Source organism: Engystomops pustulosus, chromosome 4, assembly GCF_040894005.1.
Source record: "Engystomops pustulosus chromosome 4, aEngPut4.maternal, whole genome shotgun sequence".
NCBI classification, from domain to species: Eukaryota; Metazoa; Chordata; class Amphibia; order Anura; family Leptodactylidae; genus Engystomops; species Engystomops pustulosus.
The window spans coordinates 146,014,406-146,040,271 of record NC_092414.1 but is presented as its reverse complement, the minus strand read 5'-3'; the positions used below and the strand labels follow the sequence as shown (position 1 = coordinate 146,040,271).

At 38.9% G+C, this 25,866-nt stretch overlaps 1 protein-coding gene across 3 annotated transcripts in view; it reads left to right on the top strand.

Moving 5' to 3' along the window:
* The first annotated feature begins 1,249 nt into the window (after positions 1 to 1,249).
* Positions 1,250 to 25,866, top strand: part of LOC140127375 (uncharacterized) — a 40,943-nt gene continuing 16,326 nt past the window's right edge. The window contains exons 1-6 of one of the 3 annotated variants that reach the window (XM_072147991.1): positions 1,250 to 1,370; positions 9,198 to 9,338; positions 14,102 to 14,272; positions 16,784 to 16,838; positions 22,920 to 23,022; positions 25,619 to 25,863. In XM_072147991.1, the coding sequence (XP_072004092.1) occupies positions 9,213 to 9,338; positions 14,102 to 14,272; positions 16,784 to 16,838; positions 22,920 to 23,022; positions 25,619 to 25,863 (700 nt within the window). In that variant the 5' untranslated portion in view covers positions 1,250 to 1,370; positions 9,198 to 9,212. Of the gene's footprint in view, positions 1,371 to 7,070; positions 7,150 to 7,571; positions 7,700 to 9,197; positions 9,339 to 14,101; positions 14,273 to 16,783; positions 16,839 to 22,919; positions 23,023 to 25,618; positions 25,864 to 25,866 lie in introns of those variants that run through there. The other 2 variants (XM_072147990.1, XM_072147992.1) reach the window with 2 other exon arrangements.

Here is a 25,866-nt window from a genome sequence, read left to right as displayed (position 1 = left end):
GAAGGGAATGGCTCTCCCACTGATGAGCTGTTTCCAGCTGCCTCTGGTACCACAGAGGACTGATCCTCATACAGAGGACTGATCCTCATACAGGGGACTGATCTGGAAGCATGGTTCTATTCTTTGGGGCACATGAAACTTTGCTCTTTGGCTTGGCTTGTTTTCTTAGTTTTTTTTGTCTGTTTGTGGTGCAAGTGCACTTTTGCAACTTTTTTTGTGCCTAAGAGTACCCCCTGTGAAACATCATCCGTAGTGTTCACCCATTATGTGATCACTCAAATGTGGAAGTTGTGGCTTGAAAAAATAGTTTTAAAAAAGCTGCTAATCCATGTTTTCTCTTGCCAGGCTTAAGAGATAACTTGGAGCTGTTTGCGATTTTTGAGGGTGTATTTATATATTTTTTAAAAACTCCTAAGACACATCTGACCAGCAGAAAAGCAAAAAAGCACAAAAAAGGAGCACAAAGCCAAAACTAAGATATATGGACCCCTATCCGTATTGGGTAAGTTACTGCAGTGCAGCTGTAAAGAGACATGAGCAGTAGTGATTCATCTCAGCCACTACACAGAGAATGGGGCTGTACTTCCGGTTCTATTCTTCCTAGTTTGCGTTCTGAAGAAAGCTAAAAACAGAATTGATGGGGAGTTTGCCCCTAGTTAACATTATATTTTCACAGTCCATAGTTGATGAGCAACCGTCCCACTCTGCAACCGTGAAGGTGGGGTAATAACCGCAATTATTGATGGTTCATTAGTAATTATATTAGTGATTACTTAGTGACTTGTATTCCAAAAACACTGCCAAACACATCCTGATAAAACTCCCCCATAATGTCCCAGTGTGTCTAGGTATCTGGATTAAACCTAATTGGACTGCTCCAATTTTCTATTGTCCAAGTTTGATAAATCAGCTCTGATATTAACAGAAATCTGATCACTACTGATCTGTATCGGCAGTATCAGAGTCTTCTGAATCAACTGTAGGAGATAAAGTTCAGGCCAGTCCTGATTTCCATCAGAGGCACAAGATACTGAGGGCTGTGAACTTCTCACCGGTGACAGTTTAATACCATGTTCTTTTTGTTTTATAAATAAGAAACACTATGCATAGGAAATAAAACATTAACCATTGATCTTTATGAGCACATTAGCATTTCATGCCTTTGGTATAATGTATTGTGAAAGAAGTTATTTGCACGGCACTTTGAACCTTCTGACCCACTTCCTGGTAGCTGTACCGTATCCTCATCCTTCTTCCACACCCAGGTGCAGGTGAAATGTCAAAATGATCTACATTTCTTTATAACATACTGCTGAAGCTGCTGCTCTCTGCTGCATCCAGACTGGAAGCTTTGGTGTACAATTCATCAGGTAAAGCAGATTTTACATGTTATCAGCTTATTGTACTTTATATAATGATCATGTAGACCAATATTATTTAAGTATGAGATTTAGCATCAGTGATGCACCCTGGCCATATGATATTTCACTGAAGTCTGTAATATCTGCATGGACACCTTGAATGGCTCGTGAGAAATGAATCAATGGTAACTTTTTTTTAATGACAATGAGTTATTACGTCACTTCCTTTTACAAAATATTTTCCCTTAACATTATAATGTTCTGTTATTGCATACTCCATTGTAAGGACAATAGCAGAAATATGAAGGCAGAGTTGTTTTTTTTTAATAAAATAGCTTAAGCCTGTAGTGAACTTTGTCTCAGACCTGAATGATGTGAATATAACATAATTTAATTCACAATACAGGCAGTCCCCTACTTAAGAAGACTCGACTTACATACGACCCCTAGTTACAGACCTCTGGATATTGATAATTTACAGTACTTTAGTCCTAGGCTACAATAAACAGCTATAACAGTTATCAAATGTGTCTGTAATGAAGCTTTATTGTTAATCTTATGACAACCCAAAATTTTTAAAATCCAATTGTCACAGAGACCAAAAGAGTTTTGGCTGGGATAACAATGATAAAATATACAGTTCCGACTTACATACAAATTCAACTTAAGAACAAACCTACAGACCCTATCTTGTATGTAACCCGGGGACTGCCTGTATTGTATTAGCACTATCACACATTCAAGCAACTGGTAATTATTTAATAGCAAGTATTTATTTATAGTGCTGTTAGGTAATGGGTGAAGGGCTGTGCAACCCTGGATCTCCATGTTCAAGCAGAGATTTAATTAAAAGCCTTCACAAAGGCTACATAGTTAAAGGACCTGTAATTACACAATAACGGCCCCCAGAGCCCAGAGCCCTACTGTTCTATTAGCATAATTTTAAAAGTTGATTTCTGAAGAAATGAGGCCATGGATAACAAATAGAAGAGTATTATCACAGTCACAGTGCCTGGATCTAGGGATAAGTGTCCCTGGTTTATCATGATGGATTTTAATGGTAGATTTCCATTGATGGAAACTTGTTTGTGGGAAAACCCCTTTAAGCTCTCAGCAGCAGTGGCTGCACAAGGCTACCGTCCAGTGTGATGTCAACTGGACAGAAATGCAGTCATAGGAGTAATTGTTAGGGCTGAGATGGCTTGCTAGGTGCTTCTGTATGCCAGCTTTGGACTTATGCAGGAACATTGCAGGAACCCCACATGACGTATACCAACATTGGAACTGCCGGATTGATGAGATTGCTCCAGTTTCTTATACTTACCCAATTCATCTTGTTGTTAACCCTTAAATATTAGGGCAACGTCATAGGACTATTTGGACACAGCAAGTGAAAGAAGATTCTGAAAGCAGCAATGTTTAACTCTGGATAGGCCAATAAGAGAGAGGCACCTGCAAAGCATTATGAGACTTCTAATAAAACTGCCCCTCTTTGTGCTCTGCATGTGCCTTCTAGGCCCCTCTCACATTTACTTCTGTGTGACACAGAATAGAGACTGAATAAGCATCATAAAAACAAATAAAAGATATTTTTTATTCCAGTTAACCATTTTGAATAAGGTTTTACTAAATATTTAACCTTTTTGAAGCAAGTTGAATCATGCCATAACCCCTTTAGGGCAGCGTTAGTCTGAGTTGATAGGTACACTGCAGTTTAAACCTTGTAGTTATTACCTGATCTGATATTGACTTGACCCCTTGTTATATGCCTACCACGTATTGAATTAATAATTGGTGCAGTACGGCTACTGCACTACTGGTGTTGGGGATTAAGGTGCATTCACACACCCGTCTGTGGGGATGTATATGCGGCTGCAAATACATCCCCATAGACGCCGATAGTGCTCTGGCATGCTCCATCTTTTCCCGAGTGTGTGGCCGTGCGCCGCTGTCCTCCTCCTCTCCACTACACAGTGGTGAATGCACACTTAACTTGTATTTGAACAGGATTAATTCTGTATTGTCTTCTTCACACGTTTTACTTTTTAAATATTAATAGTTATGTTTTAACTGAGATATACCATCTTGCTTGAACTACATTTAAAGTGTAACCATCATCATGAGATCATTTTTATATTGTTTGTGGGTAGATGTGGTGAACATTTGTCTAATATATTCATGAACAATTTCTGCTAATAGCGATCTGTATTTCAGTCTGTACAGTGTGTGTCTATGGAGGCTGCAGGAGCTCACATTTAATCTCCCTGTGTTTGGTTAAACAACTTTGTAAATATAGCTTTGTAAATGAAAAAAAATCAAAAGTTAGAGTAGTAAAAAACGGAAACGCAAAAAAAAAACATCTTAAAGGAGTTAAAGATTTGACCCTTACATTTACCTAATAGAACAAATTCCTAACAAAGCAGTGGGAGGAGTTACACTTTATGTGCTGCATTTTGGGACCTAAAATAATCCAACAATTACAAGGTGGAGTCACATAATAAAATTCATGCAATGTAGGCATTCCAGCTTTTCTAGTTGATAGGTACATACGTTTATGTAGTAGGGATACATGTGTTTGCTAGTACATGTTATTATATTTACTCGTATACAGGAATAATCACTTTTTATTAAAAGTGAATGGTTGTTTTTATTATCCTAAATTGTACCTTTTATGGAGTAAATTTTTTTTCTAATAGCTCCTTAGGTTTGCTTGACTACTGCAGCCTCCACTTGTTCACCTACTGTCACTTTACTCAGTCCCCTTGGCAGAGAGATCCCTGACGCTGTCTGACGGCTTCTCTGCTCTCCTGTGGGTCATAAGATGAATATACCCTAATAAGTGATTAGAGGTAGAGCGGTACAGACCAAAACATCAGACAACTACTATGACAGACCTGATGCTGTCTGATGTCTTCTCTGCTCTCCTGTGGGTCATAAGATGAATATACCCTAATAAGAGTAGAGGGTAGAGCGGTACAGACCAAAACATCAGACAACTACTATGACAGACCTCTCTGTATCACCCAATGTAAATGACCATATGGCACCTAATCACCGTTCAGTGAGCACTGCACCTTGATGAGCCACTCGGCTTTCAGTGGAGAGGGGAGGTGTGAGGAGTGCTCATTCCCCCTCCTTTCTTTACCCGGCCATGTGCTACGCCCAGATACAGCCCGGGTGAGCATACATCCATGTGTAAGGTGCTTAAATGGGAAAGAGTGGCATGCACTGCAGGAGAACAGGTAGATGTTGTAGAAAGCACATGACACATAGGGCTACATTCACCTTGCCGTATGGTGAACGTATATATATGGCCAGCGCATATATGGCCGATATACGTCCTTCATAGACGGCAAAGGGCTCACCGCGCCCAACAGGAGCGGTACGGTGCAGCGCACATATCTTTTCTCACCATATATCCCTATGGAGAGTGGCGGGGGTGAGCAGCGCTCACCTCCTCCCCCTCTACATGTCGCCGGGTGCCCGCCACGCTACGGTACCGCGGGCAACCGGCAATGTGCATGTAGCCTTAGAACTAAAAAATGATATTGTACAGTAGTCATATGCTTTTTTCTTCTTTCTGCTTTGTTTCACATTGACAATGCCTGGCCCATTTCCAAACTCTTTCTATATTCTATCACATTTTATTGGAATAGCTTTACATTTATTGAAGCACTGTGTGAATGGTGGGGTAGTATTCAAGAGTGCTTTATTCACAAATCTGTTGCAGGGGAAATACAATGTCGGAAGAGTGTTGCCCAAAATGTTTTGTGTAAAAACTTTCAGACTGCATTATTTTAACTCCTTAGCGCTCTGTGCTGTACTAGTGCTGTGCGGGCTCCTGCAAATAAAAAGTTATTCAGTTAAGAACAAATTAATAAATCGATAAAAATGCCCATAAGCCCCAAACCATATAAAGAGACATACAATGCACTAAAAAGTATAAATTAGAACACAAATCCCACATATATATAGTATAGTATACCGTGTCCGTAAAAACCTGTAGAATAAAAGAAAATAATTATTGAAGCCATAGGATGAACGTCGTAAAAAAAAGTAAAAAACACGCCAAAAATTATGATAAAAAACATATGTACTCCAGAATGATACTGTTTCAACGTACATGTCCCACAAAAACAAGCCATCAACCAGCTCTGTAGCCAAAAAAGTAAAATTGTTATTCTGCTTGGAAGACGGTGATGCAAAAATGATAGATTTTTCCCCACATTAGGGTTTTATTTGGCAAAACATAAGAAAAAGTTTCTTGTAAAACATAAGAAAAAGTATTCAAGTCTGGTATCCCCGTAATCTTAAGATAACATGATTATCAGGCTATACGGTGAACACCAATAAAAATGGAAACAAAATTGATGCTTTTCTACTCCTGACCTCAAAAAAAAGTTCATAAATTTTCAACAAAAGGGGAAGCCAACTCCAAAATGGTAATACTGGAAAAAGCATCTCATCCCGCAAAAAAATTCCGTCACATGGCCCCAATAATGAAACAGCTAAAATTTTATAGCCTACAAAAGGGGACAATGAGGAAACTAAAATCCTTGCAGCTGTAGGGCGCTCCTTCCCTCCTGCGCCTCGCTGTGTGCCCATAAAACAAGTAACGGCCACATGTGGGGGGTCTCTGTACTCGAGAGAAATTGCATATCAAATTTTAAAATGGGTTTTCTCTTTTTATCTTTTGGAAATGTGTAAATTTTAAGGCTAAATGGACGTAAATCCGGCAAAATTTGAACATTCTAAATTTCACCTTCATTTTGATTCAATTACTATGAAGATCTCAAGGGGTTAACGATCTTCCTAAACATTGTTTCTGATAGTTTGAGGGGTGCAGATTTGAAAATGAGTTGATTATATAGGGGGTTTTAATGCTAAATATTTAAAATTTCATTCAAAACTGTATTTATCCCCAAAATAGTCAATTCTGAAAATACGATTTGTAAGCCGCGTGACGTCAAATTTATAAATAAACTTATCAGCCAACATTTATCACTAAAATGAAGTACAACATGTGAGGAAAAAACAATCTCAGAATCGCTTTGATAAGTAACAGTGTTCAAAAGTTATAACCATATAAAGTGACGCAAGTCAGAATCCAAAAAATAGGGCTGAGCCTTAAGCTATAAAATGACTGCGCCCTTAAGGGGTTAAATCCGAGAGACTACTACCCCCTAAATGCCTTAATGAAATTAATGACCTATCAAAACAAGTGCAAAGGGAGCAGCTGACATTTTCTGGCACACCTCATTTTCAATGGTGGATTATAATATGGATGTAGTAAAGATAGTGCGTACTCTTGAAATGTGAGAGGAGTACTCCTTTAAGCAGTTAGGAGACAAATGGAATTAAGTAAATTCTTCTTGGTTTATTTTTATTTAAACATATCTATTACACTCATGAGACATAAAAATACTGGGGGTGATTTATCGTGCGCTGACCTATGATAACCTCACCGTCTGACGTGGCGCAGAAGCCATGATATCCCACATTGTGACTTTCTGCTGATACTTTTTAAACAACTACCTAAATAGACAAGCGTCTTAGTCCATTGTTTCTCTATTGAGTTAGAAGATAATGTAATTCATTCATTAATACACCCAACTACATTTTTGTAGGACAGTTTGACATTCTACTGCTGGAATTTCCATATAACAAACCTGCAGAAGTCAAACTGGTAACAAACTGGTTATACCAGTCTATTCAAATGACACTAGTTCTAGTTACCAACATAACAATATTGTGCAAAAGACAGAGAGGACATCTAGAAGTCTTCATGGTATAGTATCCATTTCTTGTCATTGTTAACTATTTAATTTACAGATTTTCTGACTTATCTTCCTAGACTACAGACAACATTCTCTACATTTTATGTTTACAAACTATTTTTGCCATAAAAAGGCAAATGTGAGTGACACTAACACGTGATACAAATAATGACCTCTATAAGGATAATACATCCTTGGACAAATCATGTTTTCAGGATGATAAAATGTAACAGCTTAAAGTTTTTACTCTACAATGTGAGACTTTATCTGGCTACAATAGTTTTAATAATTACATATTTAAAAATTGCCAATAATTGACTACAAATGTGCAAAAATAAGATTTTTGTAATTTTTCCAATTAAAGTGTTTTTTTAAAAGTAGTAACTTTTACTAAACTATGTTTTAAATATGTACAGCATTATTATTTCATCAGCCTTTTCCAGGTTCAGCTACAGATGCAGGGCGTGCATGTACTGCAATAATGAAAAGTGAAAGTGTTTCCTGCAGCTCCTTCTATAGTCTGCCTTCTGCTGACTGTCTGGAGGGGGGCACAATTCAAAGGTCGATATTTTCTTAACCCTTGCACCTAGAAACAAAATTATGGTGTTATAATAAACATTAGAGTTTCTCCCTTCATATAATATAAGGATATCCACTCTTAAAGTTACATTCGGCAATAGAAAGCCGCACATAAAAATCAACTTTTTTTCAGGAAATTTAGCCAATTGAAGTTGACAAATGCTGTGATGTAAAAAAAGTCCTTTCTACAATCTGTCACAGTAAAAACTGCCATATATTTACGTGGAGTGGTCCTTAAAGGGGTATTCTCGTCTGGGCATTAACATTCAGTTTAGGTGCTATATAGCATTTGCTGAGCCTCTAACATTCCAGAATAAGAGAAACCCCTAAAAACTAAACCCCTCAAGTAGTAGGAGCAGAGTAACATTATTGACGACATTTTATTAACTTTCTTGGAGTGAATGCAAAATTCAGGACAAAAATGAACCTCCAAAATATGCTCATCTCAGACAAGCCTTAACCCTTTTGTGCACCAGAACGTACTATCACGTCCTGGTGCTGCAGGGGGTGTATGGAGAGCGCTTGCGAGCTGAGCTCTCTCCATACACAGCATGTCAGCTGAATAAAACAACTGACACCCGCCTGTTACTGCTGCGGCACCTAACTGACCATTCCATAGGCACTGCCATCTCAGATGACCGATTGTTGCCCCCCAAACGTCATTGGTGGGAGTTGATCGGTTGTCATGACAGCCTAGAGTCTAATTGAGATTCGTAGGTTTGCCATGTGTAATAATCTCTAATAGCCAGCGGATGGCAGGCTATTATAGATCAGCAGTAATATTGCTATATACTGCAATACAGGAGTATTCAGAAACTGAAGGGTTAAACAACCCTGGAGGGTATGAAATAATGGTAAAAAAAAATTATATATATATATAAAACAATTGTAAAAATGTAAAAGTTTAAAATGCTGGTCCAAAAATGCCAGTTTTATTAAAGTATTAAAAAGACTATTCCCGGCCATGAACCCCGTAATGGAAAATAGCACCCAAATGTCTGAATATGCCACTTTTCCCAAATTACCATCCATGAATATTTAGATAAAAAATTATCAAATGGTCATATAGGTCCAAAATTGATGTAAAATAATACAACACCACATGCCGCAAAAAATTACACCTTAAATAAGTCCATATACCAAACTGTGAGAAAGATATTGGCCTCAGAATTTGGCAAAATGGAAAATATTTTTTATGTACAAAAGATTAGATTTTTTTTAAATCTATTAAAGCATAATAAAACCTATATCAATTTTATCAAGGTCCTGAAGGGTTGTCCTTCTTGGATTTCACTCTCAGTAACAGGTTCTTAGGTAGTTGCTAGGAAGGTACGTTTAGCAGAATTTGAGACGGCTCAGTGGTTAACCATATGATATTTAGAATAAAGCCTACATTGCTGGTTTGGAGAAGAGTGGAAATGTAGTCTACATGCAGTAGAACCTCTAAATGAATTCATTCTTGCCACTTTTAAATTTTCAGAGCACCTGGGCTAACATGGGAATACTGGGGACTGACTACACTCTCCGATCTGGACATGTCATCTTTCTGCTTCTGTTGGTCAGTTCCGTATTACTTGGGTTTAATTATCTAAATGAGATGTCGCAAAGGATCCAACTTCAGGTAAGGAACCACTTTTCTTTTCCTCCTGTAACCGACAGTTTAAAATGTTATTTAGTAATATATGCTTCTGCAACATACCCCACCGGGGCCTAGCCTTTTCTTGGGGCCTGGAGACAGTCGGGGCCCGGAATACCGGAGTGGCTGGTGGTTGCGGCCTAGTGGCACGCTAGTGTCACAGTGCTTGGTATGGGGACTGGAGGGCTGTCCTACAGCCTGGCAGGTCTCTAGCAGGTGGTGTTGGCAAGAAATGATGAGGGAGAGGCTGCTATACCGGTTCTCCCTGGGGCAACCCTTTGGGGTCTGGAGTATGAGTCCCTGTGTAATGGATAGTGTGCCTGTGATGGTGACAGCCGTAGTAGCAGGGATCAGACGGAGGCAGACGTTGTACAAAAGTAACTTACAGTTCTTTATTGGAACCAACAGGAACAATAGATAACGTGCCAAACGAATCTTGACAATGGTAACAGGCTGGAGATGCACTTGGAGAGGGAACCACAGGGATTGGTCACCAGCCTGGATGCAAAGGCAGGCTGGGAGATAGCTGTGTCCTAGTAGGATGCTTCAGCTTGTCCTCGGTTACTTCAGATATCACCCTTGAAGGTAGGATGATACCCCTTTACTCTCACTAACTCCTCAGAGCTGCCCAGGCAGTGAGCTGGCTCTCTTGCTCTGCTTTATCTGACTGACCCTGACTGACTGGTCTGTCTGACTGACTCTTGTTAGTCTTCTGATCTCTAGAACTTTCCTGACCAGGGGTTTTATTACTCCCACTGGTCAGGTGGTGGTTACTCCTCCAATTGCATCCCAGCTTACAATACAATATTATAACAAATGTGATTGGCTGATGGAATGACATCACATTAAACAATTAACTCCTGCCTTCCCAGGCAGGATCTACCGCTGCAGTGTTCCCCGTGTTGTGTAGTGACCTGCTATGGGGTATCAGACTCCACACAGGTTGCAAGCTACATATTGGGACGTATTTGCAACAACCACTCTGCCTTGCATCGGCAGGGGTGTTGCACTTCTATCTAGACAAGTACTGTAACTTTATATCTCTATATGTATATAAAAAAAACTGCATATATAGATTTTATTACACATTGGGACAATTTATTAAAGGCACCATGGACTGCTAGACTATCTGCAGACAGTTATTTTTTTCAACTGAATACAGCAATTAATATTTGTTTTGGAATTTACATGTCCATACAAAAGGATAAAGTGCCCCAATTTCATTTGATATTGGAATAATAGATATGAGCGTAAGTGTGAATTGCAAAATACACTCCCCTTTGTGTGGCATAAAAGTCACAGTTGCGATGAAATGCTTTCACACTATATACTGTATAACGGGTGCACCATAAAGTCATGTGCAGATGTTAACAACAAAGTATCATAGACAAGTTAATAAATCTGCCCCATTGTGTACAATGTTTCTACAAGGGGCCTCAGTTGATGTTACAATTGGAGATGATCACATTTCTCAAAAGTGCAATTTTGCAAAAGTGCAAAAATTTGATTGAATTGAATCAATTTGTCCCGAATCCTGCATTAAATATTCTATTTCAAAGTACTGGGAGAGTGTACATGTATTACCATCACAGTGCGTTGCTGCAACCTATAGAGTGAGTCAAATTAGTGAAACAGGGATGGTTTAGCAGATAATGACAGGTAGGTCTTATACAGTATATGGACATGCGCACCAGCCATCCGCTTTCTTAGCTAATCCGTACCTAGACCTACCTGCACTAGTATTGGCTATTCAGCCATCTTATTAGGAACTACATCTTCAATGAATACAGCATATTGGTTATTCATCCTGAAAATATTTTTCATAACCTATCAGCATCTGTAGCAGTAAACATAGTTTATTCACACTCAAATGATCGACCAACAATATCCCCCAATCCCTGCACTTCCCCAAAAACCCCTTTTACATTAGCCATGCCATATATCCTACATGTATGGTCTTATAATAATTCCTTTATTAATAACTTCTTTATTTATATAGCGTCATCATATTCTGCAGCACTGCACAGAGCTTGCCAATCAGTCTGTCCCCATGGAGCTCACAATCTAATCAACCTATCAGTATGTTTTGAAGTGTGGGAGGAAACCGGAGGAAACCCACGCAAACACAAAGAGAACACACAAACTCTTTGCAGATGTTGACCTGGATGGGACTTGAAGCCAGGTCCCCAGCGCTGCAAGTGCGATGGAATTAAGGCTCTATGGAGAGGGCTTCCAAGCTGTGTATATAACATATAAGTGCTGTGAAGACACAGGGGCAAATTTACTTACCCGGCCCATTCGCGATCCAGCGGCGCGTTCTCTGCTCTGGATTCGGGTCCGGCCGGGATTCATGAAGGCAGTTCCTCCGCCGTCCACCAGGTGGCGCTGCTGCGCTGAAAATCATCTCCACGCGCCGGAATGCACCACCTCGGACCAGGTGAAGGTAAGCGGTCACCAAGCGACACTTTTTCGGGTTTTAAATGCGGCGGTTTTTCCGAATACGTCGGGTTTTCGTTCGGCCACGCCCCCCGATTTCCGTCGCGCGCATGCCGGCGCCGATGCGCCACAATCCGATCGCGTGCGACACAATCCCGGGGCAATTCAGGTACAATCGGCGCAAATCGGAAATATTCGGGTAACACGTCGGGAAAACGCGATTCGGGCCCTTAGTAAATGACCCCCAGAGACGTGCTGCATCACAGACCAGTATGCCTCATGCATACAACTGTATCACAGCCCCCATAGAGGTCTTTAGTAGCCGGTCATGGTGCGGTGAGCACACAGTGGGGGTCATTTACAAAGGGCCCGATTTGCGTTTTCCGGACGTGTTACCCTAATATTTCCGATTTGCGCCGATTTCCCCTGAATTGCCCCGGGATTTTGGCGCACGCGATCGGATTGTGGCGCATCGGCACTGGCATGCACGCAACGGAAATCAGGGGTGTGGCCGAACGAAAACCCGACGGATTCTGCAAAACCGCCGCATTTAAACAAAAAATCTGTCGCGGACCTTGCACTTACCTTCACTCTGCCCGGCTCGGTGAACTCCAGTGCGTTCCGATGCTTTTCAGCGCAGCAGTGCCACCTGGTGGACGGCGGAGGAACTACCTTAATGAATCCCAGCCGGACCCGAATCCAGCGCAGAGAACGCGCCGCTGGATCGCGAATGGACCGGGTAAGTAAATCTGCCCCATTGTCTCACCTCACCATGACCTGGACAAGCGGTTTTCTGTGGAGCGCTCACCCCTTCCTCTTCCTTCACACGGCAGCATGCTTACCAGGGTTACGACCTGGGTGTGCAAACTTTCATGTTCAAGGGGCCTAAGTGTGTAGCAGGTTTTAGCAGTACTGAGCAATATACACTCACCGGCAACTTTATTAGGTACACCATGCTAGTAACGGGTTGGACCCCCTTTTGCCTTCAGAACTGCCTCAATTCTTCGTGGCATAGATTCAACAAGGTGCTGGAAGCATTCCTCAGAGATTTTGGTCCATATTGACATGATGGCATCACACAGTTGCCGCAGATTTGGCAGCTGCACATCCATGATGCGAATCTCCCGTTGCACCACATCCCAAAGATGCTCTATTGGATTGAGATCTGGTGACTGTGGAGGCCATTTGAGTACAGTGAACTCATTGTCATGTTCAAGAAACCAGTCTGAGATGATTCCAGCTTTATGACATGGCGCATTATCCTGCTGAAAGTAGCCATCAGATGTTGGGTACATTGTGGTTATAAAGGGATGGACATGGTCAGTAACAATACTCAGGTAGGCTGTGGCGTTGCAACGATGCTCAATTGGTACCAAGGGGCCCCAAGAGTGCCAAGAAAATATTCCCCACACCATGACACCACCACCACCAGCCGTTGATACAAGGCAGGATTGATCCATGCTTTCATGTTGTTGACGCCAAATTCTGACCCTACCATCCGAATGTTGCAGCAGAAATCGAGAATCATCAGACCAGGCAACGTTTTTCCAATCTTCTTCTGTCCAATTTCGATGAGCTTGTGCAAATTGTAGCCTCAGTTTCCTGTTCTTAGCTGAAAGGAGTGGCACCCGGTGTGGTCTTCTGCTGCTGTAGCCCATCTGCCTCAAAGTTCGACGTACTGTGCGTTCAGAGATGCTCTTCTGCCCACCTTGGTTGTAACGGGTGGCGATTTGAGTCACTGTTGCCTTTCTATCAGCTCGAACCAGTCTGCCCATTCTCCTCTGACCTCTGGCATCAGCAAGGCATTTCCGCCCACAGAACTGCCGCTCACTGGATGTTTTTTCTTTTTCGGACCATTCTCTGTAAACCCTAGAGATGGTTGTGCGTGAAAATCCCAGTAGATCACCAGTTTCTGAAATACTCAGACCAGCCCTTCTGGGACCAACAACCATGCCACGTTCAAAGGCACTCAAATCACCTTTCTTCCCCATATTGATGCACAGTTTGAACTGCAGGAGATTGTCTTGACCATGTCTACATGCCTAAATGCACTGAGTTGCCGCCATGTGATTGGCTGATTAGAAATTAAGTGTTAACGAGCAGTTGGACAGGTGTACCTAATAAAGTGGCCGGTGAGTGTAGATGTGAATATAGCTTTGGCAAGACAGTTAACTTAGAGGGATATTACAAAGATTTATATATTCACTTGATCTACTTTTACATAAATACTATTTGCTTTTTTATGTACATAAATATTTCAAATGAGAGTAACTATTCAAGACTTTATTTACACTTCTTTTTACTACTTTCAGGAAATGATGGAAAGGCACACGCAACGTATTGAAGCCGAGAGATCTATTATACAGCGCAAGGATACTCTATTACAAACACAGATAGAAAATAGGAACAAAGAGATGAAGAGGTTGAAAGAAATCTATGATTCCCAAACTGAGCAGCAGATATCAATGTGTGAAAAGGAAAGGGTAATTAAGATAAAGTCTATATACATATTTATCATTTAAATATCCTCATGTAAACACATCCTTATAGAACAAAGCCTTAAGCCAAATGCACATTTTTAAAGGCGTCCAGCTGTAAGAAATTAATTTTAAACCACTTAGAAATGGGTTCAACAATAACCCAATAAGAGTATTTGCAATCGGTTGAAACCATCACTTGCTGCATGTCACTACATTGGCCCTGGAGCAGAAATTGAGACGGGAAGGGTCTCAATTAGAGATGAGCGAGCACTAAAATGCTCGGGTGCTCGTTATCCGATACGAGCTTTTCCCGATGCTCGGGTGCTCGTATCGAATAACGAACCCCATTAAAGTCAATGGGAGACCCGAGCATTTTTTTAGTAAAAGAGAACATTAAAAGAACAGTGCATAATAAAATATCCCAGATGTTTACTGATGTTTTGCTTGTAAGAACACATTGAAGTAACACTATTCTTCACTTTCCAGGTGTTCGCGCGTGTCTCCCGCTAAGTTAGGAGATGTGCACGAACATCTGGAATGTGAAGAATAGTGTTCTTTCAATGTGTTCTGCACTTAAATGGTCCTGTATTCACAATTTTTAATGTTTTAATTCTATTCTTCACTTTGCAGATGTTAGCGCGTGTCTTCCGATAATGTCGGAGATGTGCGCGCACATCAGCAATGTGAAGAATAGTGTTATTTAAATGTGTTCTGCACTTAAATGTTCGTGTTTTCACTGTTTTTAATGTTTTAATTCTATTCTTCACATTGCAGGTGTGCGCGCGTGTCTCCCGATAGGTTCGGAGATACGCGCGCACAGCTGCAAAGTGAAGAATAGTGTTATTTAAATGTGTTCTGCACTTAAATGTTCGTGTTTTCACTGTTTTTAATGTTTTAATTCTATTCTTCACATTGCAGGTGTGCGCGCGTGTCTCCCGATAGGTTTGGAGATACGCGCGCACAGCTGCAAAGTGAAGAATAGGATTAAAACATTAAAAACAATGAAAACACGAACATTTAAGTGCAGGACACATTGAAAGAACACTATTCTTCACATTCCAGATGTTCAGAACATCTCCTAACTTAGCGGGAGACAAGCGCGAACACCTGAAAAGTGAAGAATAGTGTTACTTCAATGTGTTCTTACAAGCAAAACATCAGTAAACATCTGGGATATTTTATTATGTAATAAAAATACTGTTCTTCACTTAATTTAATGCTCGATCTCGAGCTGGCGAGATACTCGTCCAAGTAACGAGCCGGTCCGAGTATGCTAATACTCGACCGAGCAGTATACTCGGACGAGTATACTCGCTCATCTCTAGTCTCAATGCTTCTTTTCCTTATAAATTCTGAGATGGTTTAAAAATACTTTTGTGACAAACCAATAAAATAACATTTTACCTTTACTTTTTTATTTTGATCTAATAAATTCAAATGTCTTTAGTATGTTTTAGCTGCCTTTTTCTATTTTTTTGTTGTTGTTGTGGGGGTAGGGTAGATGGTTCAAAACCTGCATACTGTATATTTAAGTGATAGCTTTATATATGCAATCAGCAGTGTACATTGTATAATTGTACATTCAATTAAACAGTAAGCCCCATTTATCTATTCCCTTGTCAATTCTCTACAAGGAAATTGGGGCTACTATACCCTTTTTCTGGCAACCCATGCGACACAAATTAGGGGGCGTGCCGTCGGGCGTTCCAACGGATTCAGACTGAGCGCAGTATTTATTTTAAATTGTGTCGCAAGCCCTATCTCTGAGATGCACCACTAAAAAGATGGTGAACTGTGTCGGACCTGAGTGGGGAAGCGACACTTCCGGGACTAAGCAGAGCAATGATGGGTAAGTGGCGCGGTGAGATTGTGGGCGATTCTTCCCTTTGAGGCAAACTAAGTGTTTATTCTGGGACTGAAAAATATAAAATGTATTAAATTGTAAATACATATATTAATGGGAAGTGTGCCGCTAGTTACACTGGTATAAAATGTTTTTCTCACCCCAGCCCCAATTCTATTACACATGCATAGTATCCTGTTGGGTCTGGAATCCCTCTTTTTCCTATTGTATGTGTATATTAATTTTTAATAGTGATTAATAAATTGCATTGTGATTTATGAGGTGGTCAGTCCCATATTTCTATGGTGTTCAATATTTATTGTGAAGGGAGCTCACATTTTTCTACCTTTGGGGGGCCTGGAGTTCAGCCTACCCTGCCCATAACTTTGTGCTATAGGATGATTTGTGTATTAAGATACCCAATATGTGTTGTTGCTTTCACTTTTTATCGTGTTTCAGAGTTTTTCACTATATGGGGCATTTAGGGGATCTTTATACTGTATTAAATTTTTTTTTTATTAAACTGTTGTTTTTTTACACTTTTTTTGTCCCTCTCTAGGACAAATGAACACTGTATTGGAGCCATATTAAATATAAATAATCGCATATAACAAGATTGCCTATTTAATTATTTATTTGTAAAATGTGCAATATTTAATATTGTCTTTTAGAACAATCTACTGCAGACTATTTCATCGAAGGAAGATGCAATTACTGAAGTAAAAAGTAAGCTTTATGTGTGGTTTATTTTCCATAAATATGTGAGCCCTCTTCATACATACTTAACGCCCCTGTAATCTATAGATCTGCCACGTGTTGTTTAAATTAGTAAGCTTGATCTACAGAAGTATCTAGGTTCTTGATCATCCTCCATTCTGGTGCAGGTGGCTCAAACATACCGGTACTCTATTTCTAGGAAAGGACATAAGTGAGGTTTTCTTTTTTCCTTTTAGTGGGGATGAGTGGAGTGACAGCTCATGATTGAAGACTCTTTGCATGTGTAATTTACATGTAAGCAGAGATCAGCGAATCTATTTTGTTGGTTTGTAGATTCAGTACATATCTGGCACTGAATTAAATCCAAATCTTTTCTTATATACATTGTTCCCAGCACCGAGGTTGGAATGGCGACAAGAGAAAATAAAACATAAAAATAAAAATTAATAGTATAAAATGGGAGCTAGGGATAGAGAGGGTTATATCCCAACTTGCGGGACAGTTGGAGCAACATTTGTTGCGCAACATTTGGGCCTCAAACCAAATCTATTGAAAAATTCAGTGAAGCTTCTACAAAGCAAATCTACCATCAGTTTTACTAATGGTAGATGTGTCCCAATAAGAAGCTCCTAAGGAACAGAGTTCTTTTATCATACCTCTATATGCTGTGATTGTGGCAATATACATAGATTATATAAATTATGCAAATTAGCCTGATTTGCTCCAGCTACATCACTGGGGTGCCTCAGAGCACCTTGTATCTTAATTTATTCACTCCCCCGTTTTGCAAGCAGTCCCGCCCCCTCCACAATGCATAGAGTAGCTGACAGGTGGGACTGGGCAGAAGCACTAGCAGAACAGGGTAGTAAATAAATTATTGGATGAGGCGCTCCAGTGATGTAGCCGGGGTGCTCCAGACCAGACTAATTAGCATAATTATATAGTGCCACAATCGCGGCATATAGAGTTATAATAAAAGAAGTCCTCAGAAACTTCTTAGTAGGACATGTCTCCCATCAGTAAAACTGATGGTATATGTCCTTTAAATGATTCGCTCATCTCTATATGCAAAGAGATAAAGACCATTTACACCTAAATTTACGTTTCACAAAACATTGAGAAAAGCTTATAAAATAGGATTGAGAATCCTATATCACCATAGTAGTTACAGGCATATAGATATTTGAATGCTTGGATCCTTTTCTAGCTTACTTCACATTCACATGAATGTTGTGTCTGAAAGCTGTACAAACATCAGACTGAAATGGGGTCAATATTTTCATGACCTGTAATAGAAATAGACAGGGACTAAAATCTACATATCTTCAATCAGACATAGGAACTAAAGATATAAAAAGTGCTAGATTTTCCAACAGAAAGTTCTAACTAACATGCATTGCTTATAGCTATATAACCTAAAACTATGTACAATTTTTATATCTTATGGATATTTCACTGAGAATAGAAAAAATCTGACTACCACTGAATTTAATCTAATGACTACATGTAGCCCCTCCCTTCAATATTATCATTATTTCCTTGCGTTCCCCTCATTTGTATAAAGTTGGTGCAATTCACAGTGTAACAGGCTGAGGTCCCATATACATGACCATGTGCTTCACACTGGACTATCCGGGCTGACGAATACGGCCAAATGGAGGGTTGAGCGCTCCATAGATAGGTTGACTATCTCCATAGATAGTTTGGAGGCTGTGACGCAATAAGTGCCGGAATAGGAACTGCTCTTTCTTTTCCGTGACACTTTGTGCTAACCAAACCATGACTGTGTGCAATAGACCTCTATGGGCGCGTAATTCTACTCTCTCTAAAAAGAGAGGAGAAAAGGTGTCGGGAAGCGGCCACATTCAAGGTGCTGTTTAAATTACCCCTCCGCGCCATTTACACTTGCAAAAGGGCCCAAAGGACCAAGGACACCACCTACAGGATAAGTCACTTGCTTGAGGCTCTGCTGTAGTTGGGGTCTAGTTGGATTCATGTTAGTTTAGCATAGATAAGAGTTATACAGATCACCAACACCTGGAATAGGCTACAGGACAAATAATTAATATTCATAGAAAGTTAAAAAAGATAGGGAGGGTGAAGTATGTGTGCTCCCAAATTACTTTTGCCTTTTGTAATTAGAATCATATTACAGTTACAAAAGAAATATGACTGTAATGTGCCTGTATGAGTAGACAGAGTTTATTTGCTACCATTTATGTAATAATATTTGTCCTTGGGAGAGAATTAGAGCTATTTAAAACCAGTAGCCCGTCCTTACCGACTTGGCTGTATATTTACTCAGCTGCTGTACAGTACATGTGCTTGTCAGACCATAAACAACTTCAATCTAAGTCAGTGGTTTAACCTCTTGTTGCTATTCAGTATCTGTAACATTGTGTACAAGAGTGTATATAATCATCTACTTTTACACATTTTTATGATATGAGGGCTAAGAAATTCAAACATTTAAACACATTAGCACTTAAATGGATAGTCCCATCTTGTATGTTTATAGAATATCCACATGATTAATCATGAATGTCCGATGGATATGGATTCCTCCTGTGAAAGTTGAATCTATCTGGAGAATACATTATAAATAGAATTAGGTTACTTAATGGGTATCTGTCGCCAGATTTGACCATAATTAACTACTAACACCTTCAGGTAGGGTATGAATTATTGGAAATGAATCTAGAATTCTGTCTTACATGTGAAAACTTGCTAGTTTAACTATAAAAAATCTCCTCCAAAGTCATGTGTAAAATACCAGAGAAGAGTCATACTTATTTTGCCTTATTAGACACTGCTGAGGGGGAACTTAAGACGCCCATATCTTTGGTATTATAATCATTGAAACATGTCATATTAAAGGTAACGATCTCATCTTCCAGATGGCATCAGGCTTGTGGTCCTGAGATCTACACAATGTAACAGACAGTTAACCTGTTCCCTCTGTATGATGTGATGCACCATTACGGCATGGAGATCAACAGATAGAGCTTCATGCTGTAGTACTACATCATGGAGCCAATGCTGATTCAGCTCGTCAATGGAGCTGAACAGGCAATGGGAAACATGGTGTGTCATCTGTATTTTAATGATTAATCGAATGAATGCTTGTTGATGTCCCATAGTAATAAAAAAAACTAAACTAAACTAACAAATTAATTTAAAAAAAGCCCACCAAACACAGTTACATATAAAATCTACATACAAAAAAGTTTTAAAAAATCACCATACAAACCCCCACATATATGGTATTTCTTGCCCGTAATGTTTCTTACAGTAAAACAACTTCATTATTGAACCCTCATGATGAATGGCATAAAGATGAAAAGAAAAACACCAAAAATTATGATTTTTACCTATCCCGTACTACATAAAATGCAATAAAAGCTGATTAAAAAAAATGTATCTATATGAAAATGGTACTGTTATAAAGTTCAACATTTCCAGCAAAAAACAAGCCCTCAACCAGCTCGAAGAAGTTAAAAGTGGTAGGCCACTTGGAAAATGGTGTTGTTAAACTTATAGATTGTAGAATAAAACCTCATTTGGGGGGAAACAAAGTTAGGAAAAGGTAAGTAAAAATAAAGAAATATGGCATCACAGTAATTTTACTGACCCGTAGAATAAAGATAACATTTTACAAGGTAAATATCAATTACAGAATTGATGTTTTTTTCTACAATCCTCACAAAAAAGTTTATACATTTCTATTAATAGGGCATAGCCACCCCAAAATAGTAGCCCTGAAAAATGTATCTAATCCTGCAAAAAAATAAGCCCTCGCATGGCAACGTTAATGGAAAAACAAATATTTTAAAGCTCACAAAAGTCACCTGGCATGCTCACTGTCCCTTGTCCCAGTGCTGTATCAGGTGGGCATGTAGACGGGTGGGCATGCAAGGCAGGTGGAAGTTGTCCACCGAATAGCAGCATGGAAGGCACAGAGAGTGGAGGAGGTAAGTACAGGTTTATTTTTTTTAACAGTCCTCTTCAGCCCACCTCCAGAGTCTTTAAAGTTGGACAACCCCTTTGAGCTACAACCTGGCTGCTTTCTTAAAGGAAACCTGTCACCACATTTGCACATATACAGCCAGTGACAGGTTCCTATAGAGTCCCACTGACTAACTGACACCCTTCTTTTAGCAAAATATTGTTTCGCTTACATCCACATAAATCACCTTTTATCTTATATTACCTGGCATCAAAGAGGATGTGTCCTGCGACCCCTCTCATCTTATACTCCTCATGCCGTATGCCTCCTTACTGGTCACAGTTCATGTCATGTGACCAGAGTGACATCATCTCAGGTCCTTTAGCCTCTTAACAATAGCAAACTGTACCCCATGCATGTATCTGATCACACGAAGCAGCCTCCATGGATTTCTACTCCTCCTCAATCTCCATGGAGGCTGCTGTGATTTCATGCAATCACATACGTGGTGTACAGGCTAAAGGACCTACATTGATGTCACTGGTCACATGTCATGAATGTAACACAAGGCACTGTGTAAAAAAAGTGGCATGATATTTCCCCTTTGTACATAGAGCTTTATATGTCTATAGTTAAATATTAGCAGACGGTCCCTAAGTACAGAGAGGCAGGGCAGTGATTTGAAAAAACACAGAGGTGTCAGTGACAATAATGGGGCGTGGTTCACTGCAAGTCTTGGAGAGAGTCACCAACACCTGGCATGAGTCACAAAAGCTAATTTGCATATCAGAAAAATGTCTGTAATTATGGTAGTAGTGCCAGGCAGCTAATTTTAGTTGTTGTTAGTCAGAGTGGTCAAAATCTGGTGACAGGTCCTCTTTAAGGAGTTAAATACAGTTAAAAATCCAATTTTCCACCTTTTTGTAACTGTCTGTATCTCTGGTTCTGTAGCTGATAGGACCACAGATTTTTTTTTTTTATCTTCAATATGACGCCAATAGCAGGAGGTAGCAGCCATAGCGGCTATGGGGCCCAGATTGTAAGGGTGCCTAGCACCCAACTTGACACCTGAAGAATTAAACGATATGCCCGTTTATATAAATATTATGTTGCACATTATACAGCATAACATGTATATAGCAGGCCACATCTTCCACAGTACACAGCTAAGTCAGCAACACAGATAAAAAATATGAGGGGAGGGGATGGCAAAACGGCAGGACTTCTCCCAAGTGGGAGAAGAAGATTGTCTGACTGTGAGTATATACATAAATGATGAGTATATGTGATGTTATTGTGTAAATGTGATGTGATGGGTATATTCTGTATATGTGTGTTTATACGGTGTATGGTGTGTGTATATGGTATATGTATGTTAATATGGTGTATGTTGTCTAAGATGTATATACTGTATGTGTATGTATATGCTATTTGTATGTATATGGAACTGTATGTATATATTGTGAATATTACATATACTGTATGCGTGTGTATATATTAAATGTGCAACAATATTATGTATCTATACTATATGTTTGTATGATTGTGCATATCCTACATGTGCGTTTGTGTATATACCATATGTATAAGTATATAAATGTATATAGTTTACATAAATGTGTGCAGAGTATAAAAATGTGTGAGTGTACAAATATGTATATATTTTTTAAGGGGAAGGTGGCCCCATGCAGAAGTCTGCTATGGGACCCTGCCTCTCCTAGTTACACTCCTGACCAAAATCTGAACTAGACTCATAAAAAATATGACCTTTCCCTGCTCATTTTTGTATGGCTTTGTGGAGATTTCTTTTGTAGGTAAACAGGTGAGATTTTAGATAAAAATGTGAACTTGTGAAAGAACATTACTTCCCCTGCATTTAAATGGGGTAAAATTTGGTGACAGGATCCCTTTAAAATGGTATTGTGGCAAAAATCAAGTTATCCACTTAATGGGGATAACTTGCTGCAAGTTGGGATGACACTGGGGGCAACTCTAGAGATCACTGGCTACAGCAGTTCACCGGTGAGTGATCATTTACTGTGTGTACATAGAGACCAGAAAGCAAAAAGCAGTTGTAATGAAATTTGCAGTAGACTGATGAATTAGAAAAATTCATTCTTAATGTTTATCTTTATTTTTTCTAGCTCAGTATGAAAGTTTGAAGCAGAGTTTTGAACATCTTCAGTCTGTAATGGAGCTATTCGAAAGAAATCAGTCAAGACTTCTGGAAAAATTTTCAACTCAGTCGTAAGTTGATAGATGATGCAATCCTTATGGCAATTTAAAGGGGCTTGTCCACTTTCAGCAAAAAAGTTTTACTGTTTGTATAAGTTATACAATTTTCCAATAAACTTTCTTTATAAATTCCTGGGATTTTTAGATCTCTGCTTGCTGTCCTATAGAAAGTCTCTATGTTTACTTCCAGTGAAAAGAAATCCGATGGACACAAGGCTCTGATCACTCTCTGTGATAATAACAGCTCCTGCACATCCATCACATGACCATGGACAGATTTCTTTCCACTGGAAGTAACATAGAAGCTTTCTATAGAAGAACAGCAAGCGGAGATCAAAAGAACCTTAACCCCTTATAACGGACTCTTGTTTTTAGCTTACTGACCAGATTCAATTTTTAGAATCTGAAATGTGTCACGATAATTGGTTATATCTTTGGAACGCTTTAACATATCCGGGTGATTTTGAGATTATTTTCTCGAGACACATCATTGTACTTCATGTTAGTTGTAAAATGTAAGTGATAAGTTTTGCGTTTCGTTCTGAAAAAAACTGAAAATTCAGAAAATTCTTCATTTGCAAAGTTTGAAATGTTCTGCTTTCCAGACAGATAGTTAAAATACCCAAAAAACTTGATAACTAATATTTCCGGAATGTCTGCTTTATGTTGGAATTATATTTTATGCATCCTCTCATTTTTCTAGGATGTTATGAGGCTAAGAACTTTTTCTAATTTTCATAAAAATCGCCAAAACTTACATTTTGAGGGATAACTCAGCTTTCAAGTGACCTTGAAAGGCCTAAATAATAGTAAAACCCCATAAATTACCCCACTATAGAAACTACACCCCTCAACGTATGTAAAACAACTTCTATTACCTTTACCTATTAACCCTATAAGTGTTTCAAAGTGCGATTTAGAAACTTTAGATTTTGGGGGGGAAATACATTAATTTAGGCCAAAAATGACACTTTCATAATGAATTGAATAATGAAATGCTATGCAAATTTTAATGCCCAATTTCTCCTGTCACATTGTCACATTGTACAAGCTATAAAATTTTTATATTTTTGGTAATATTATTTGCAGGGTGAGATACAATATATACATCATTCATTTTGGAGGTCTTTAGCTTATTCATGAGATTCTATTTCAAGAAGGACACAAATTTTTAGCTCTTTTTTTCCTAAAATAACACTTTATTTCTGGTTCACTATGATTATGGTGATACCTCGTTTGTATTGTTTTTCAGATCTTTGCTCAATTTTACTGAGAAAAACCAATATTAAAAAAAAAAGCGATTTTCTCCATCAACAACTTTTCAGGGGTATAACTTCTGTATTTTTCTGTTGACAGATCTGGTTGAGGGCTTATTTTTTGCAAAAATAGTATTTTTCTGTTTGCAAAAATAGTTGTTATTTTCAGTCAACATATTAGGGCATGTAACTTTTTTGATAACTTTTTAGAACATTTTTTGTGAGGGTATTTGATGAAAAATTGTATATTAAGGGAAATTTTTCATGTTTTTTTTACATTGTTCACCGAGCGGGTTCAATATTGATTTGTATTTATTGTACAGATTCATACAGATGCGGTGATACCAAATATATGTGTGTATTTTTTGTATTTTATTTGGATTTTATATGTAACTGGGTGATTAGGAGACTATTTTATTTATTTAATTATTATTATAAAATGAGTTTTTTTTTTATTTTTCCACACTTGGGCTTGTTCATCTGATCTCTTGTTCAAGCCCATACACTGCAATACACTTGTATTGCAGTGTACAATGTAAGTAACAGAACATGCAGACGCATGCTCAGCTAGTTACAGCCGGGTCCTGCCAGGAGGCAGAACCCAGCTTGAAGAGGAGCCAGCAGCCTCAGGGCACACGGATTTGATACAGAACATATATAGGAAAATTGCTAAACATTTCCTTACAAAAACCATATCAATTATTTGCTGAAAGTGGAAGACCCCTTTAGCTCAGTTTATTGAAAACACCACACAACAATAGTAACATTTCCACAAAGAGTAAAGCAGCAGGTATAGTAACAAATCAAACCATGCATTTGTCTACCAATTTACACAGAGACGTCAGAGAAATGCATGGTTTATGTAGAGATAGACTGTATCATTGGAAGAAGTCAGGGTATACAATGGAGACATAATAGGAGGGTCTTCCTGATTGTATTATTAAAGGTATTTGTATTTTAAAAGTAAGTCTTACTACATGCTCTCACATACTGCAGCTCTATAGATGAAAAAATAGAAAAACTTATGGCTTTTAGATTCTGGCAATAAGAAAAAAAACTACCTCGCCTTTACATAAAAGGGTTGAAACCTGTTAAAGCTCTTTTTTACTGACAAAACACTGAAAAATAGATGCTTTTTTGTGTTTATGTTGTTTACTTCCTGCCTATAAAAAGACATAACTATTTTTCCATTTACATAGGGCCCGTTTGAGGGCTTGTTATTTGTGGGACAAAATACAATTTTTATTGGTGTCGTTTAATATTCTGTGCATTGTACTGGGAAGTTGGAATAAAATTCCAAATTTGGTGACATAGACAAAAAATCTGTTAAAATATGTTGTGTTTCCTTGCAGGACTCAGTGTATGAATGTCATTCATATGCTAAGTGAGCTGTGTAATAAAAGAAAAATAACTATAGAAACAAATCCAAAGGAAAGTGCAGATTACAGAACAATAAAACACTCAAATACTTCAGCAAAACCAACAGTAAGCACTTTACCAGCGTCACCATCACAAGAATCTACGGAAAGTACCGAAAAACACAGGACAAAATTCTCAAGTACAAGTTCCCCAACAAAGGACACCACTCTTAACGAAGGTA